At 54.6% G+C, this 1,285-nt stretch overlaps 1 protein-coding gene across 1 annotated transcript in view; it reads right to left on the minus strand.

Annotated features, from left to right (window-relative positions):
- Positions 1–1,285, minus strand: part of LOC109926463 (CREB-regulated transcription coactivator 2-like) — a 21,814-nt gene that overhangs the window by 8,420 nt on the left and 12,109 nt on the right. The window contains exon 14 of the mRNA XM_048620321.1: positions 541–788. Coding sequence (XP_048476278.1) covers positions 541–788 — 248 coding nt within the window. The remainder of the gene's footprint in view (positions 1–540; positions 789–1,285) is intronic.

Genomic DNA, 1,285 nt, shown 5'->3' on the forward strand with positions numbered 1-1,285 from the left:
TGGAGAGGAGATTTACCAGAATGGAATCAGGGAGGAGAGTCCTCGATCACATACAGAGCCTGCTCTCCTCGGGGTAGGAAAGGTGAGGGGGAGTTTTAGCAGACAGCTGAGGCTGAGTAATTAAGGAGAAATGGTTTTCTCTAGCAGGTGTCTGTGTGTGTGTGCGTGTGTGTGTGTGCGTGTGTGTGTGTGCGTGTGTGCGTGTGTGGGGATTTAGGATAATCGGCAATAGAAACAAAGGAGGGATGAGGAAACACATATTGCACACTGAGTTGTTGTGATCTGGAACATGCTGCCTGAAAGTGCAGCAGGAGCACATTCAACAGGAGCTTTCAACAAAAAAATGGGAACGGAGAAATATTCAAAAAGCAAAAACACATTCCCAGAACGCCGTGGGGAGTGGGAATCATTGGAGAGCTCTTTCAAAGACAGCGGCCCAGGCAAGGTGGGCTGAATGGCATCCTGCAGTGCCATTGGGATTTTATCATTTCCACCTGAACTTGCACGGCACAAAGAGGACACAAGGAATGAGTAACTTACCCCCTGCAGACTCATAGTTGGAGGCCATTGCCAGGGAACCACCAATTCCCAGGTGGGTCATGGTCGTGGTAAGGTTGCCCGTGCTGCTCCCTCCACTAATACTCGAGAAGGTTGACTCTTCAGGATCGAGTGGGGTGGGCAGCGGAGGTGGGAAGTGCAGATTTGTTAGATCTGGGAGAGATCCGCCTGTGTTTAGTGCACCAGAGACATGGGACATGCTGCTGACTTGGTCTGGAGATGGGAAGATGCTACAACGGAAGGTTCGCAGTTAGTACGATAGGAATACAGCACCAGGAGATGGGCCATTCAGCCCTATAACCCTGCTCCACAAGTAGTGGGGGGGGGCAGGAGGGAAGCACAGGACTTGGGGGAGGGCAGGGAACAGCAGGGTACAGGCAGTGGGGAAGGAGGAAGAACAGATGACAGACGGGGAATAGTCGGGGAAGAGAATGCAGGATGGATGGGAAACAGTGGGGGGGGGGGAAATGGGTAGCAGAGCACAGAATGGGCAGGGAACAGGGGAAGAGAACGCAGGAAAGGTGGGGAATGGTGGGGGGAGAGCAGAGGACAGGCAGGGAACGGGGAGAGAGCAGAGGACGGGCAGGAAACACAGGGAGAGAGCACAGGACGGGCGGGGAGAGCGCAGGATGGGCAGGGAACAGGGGAGAGCGCAGGACGGGCGGGGAACTGGGGAGGAGGAAAGAGAGCACAGGATGGGTGGGGAACGGTGGAGTGTGGAATAGCG

Source organism: Rhincodon typus, chromosome 46 (assembly GCF_021869965.1).
Source record: "Rhincodon typus isolate 14 chromosome 46, sRhiTyp1.1, whole genome shotgun sequence".
Taxonomy (NCBI): domain Eukaryota; kingdom Metazoa; phylum Chordata; class Chondrichthyes; order Orectolobiformes; family Rhincodontidae; genus Rhincodon; species Rhincodon typus.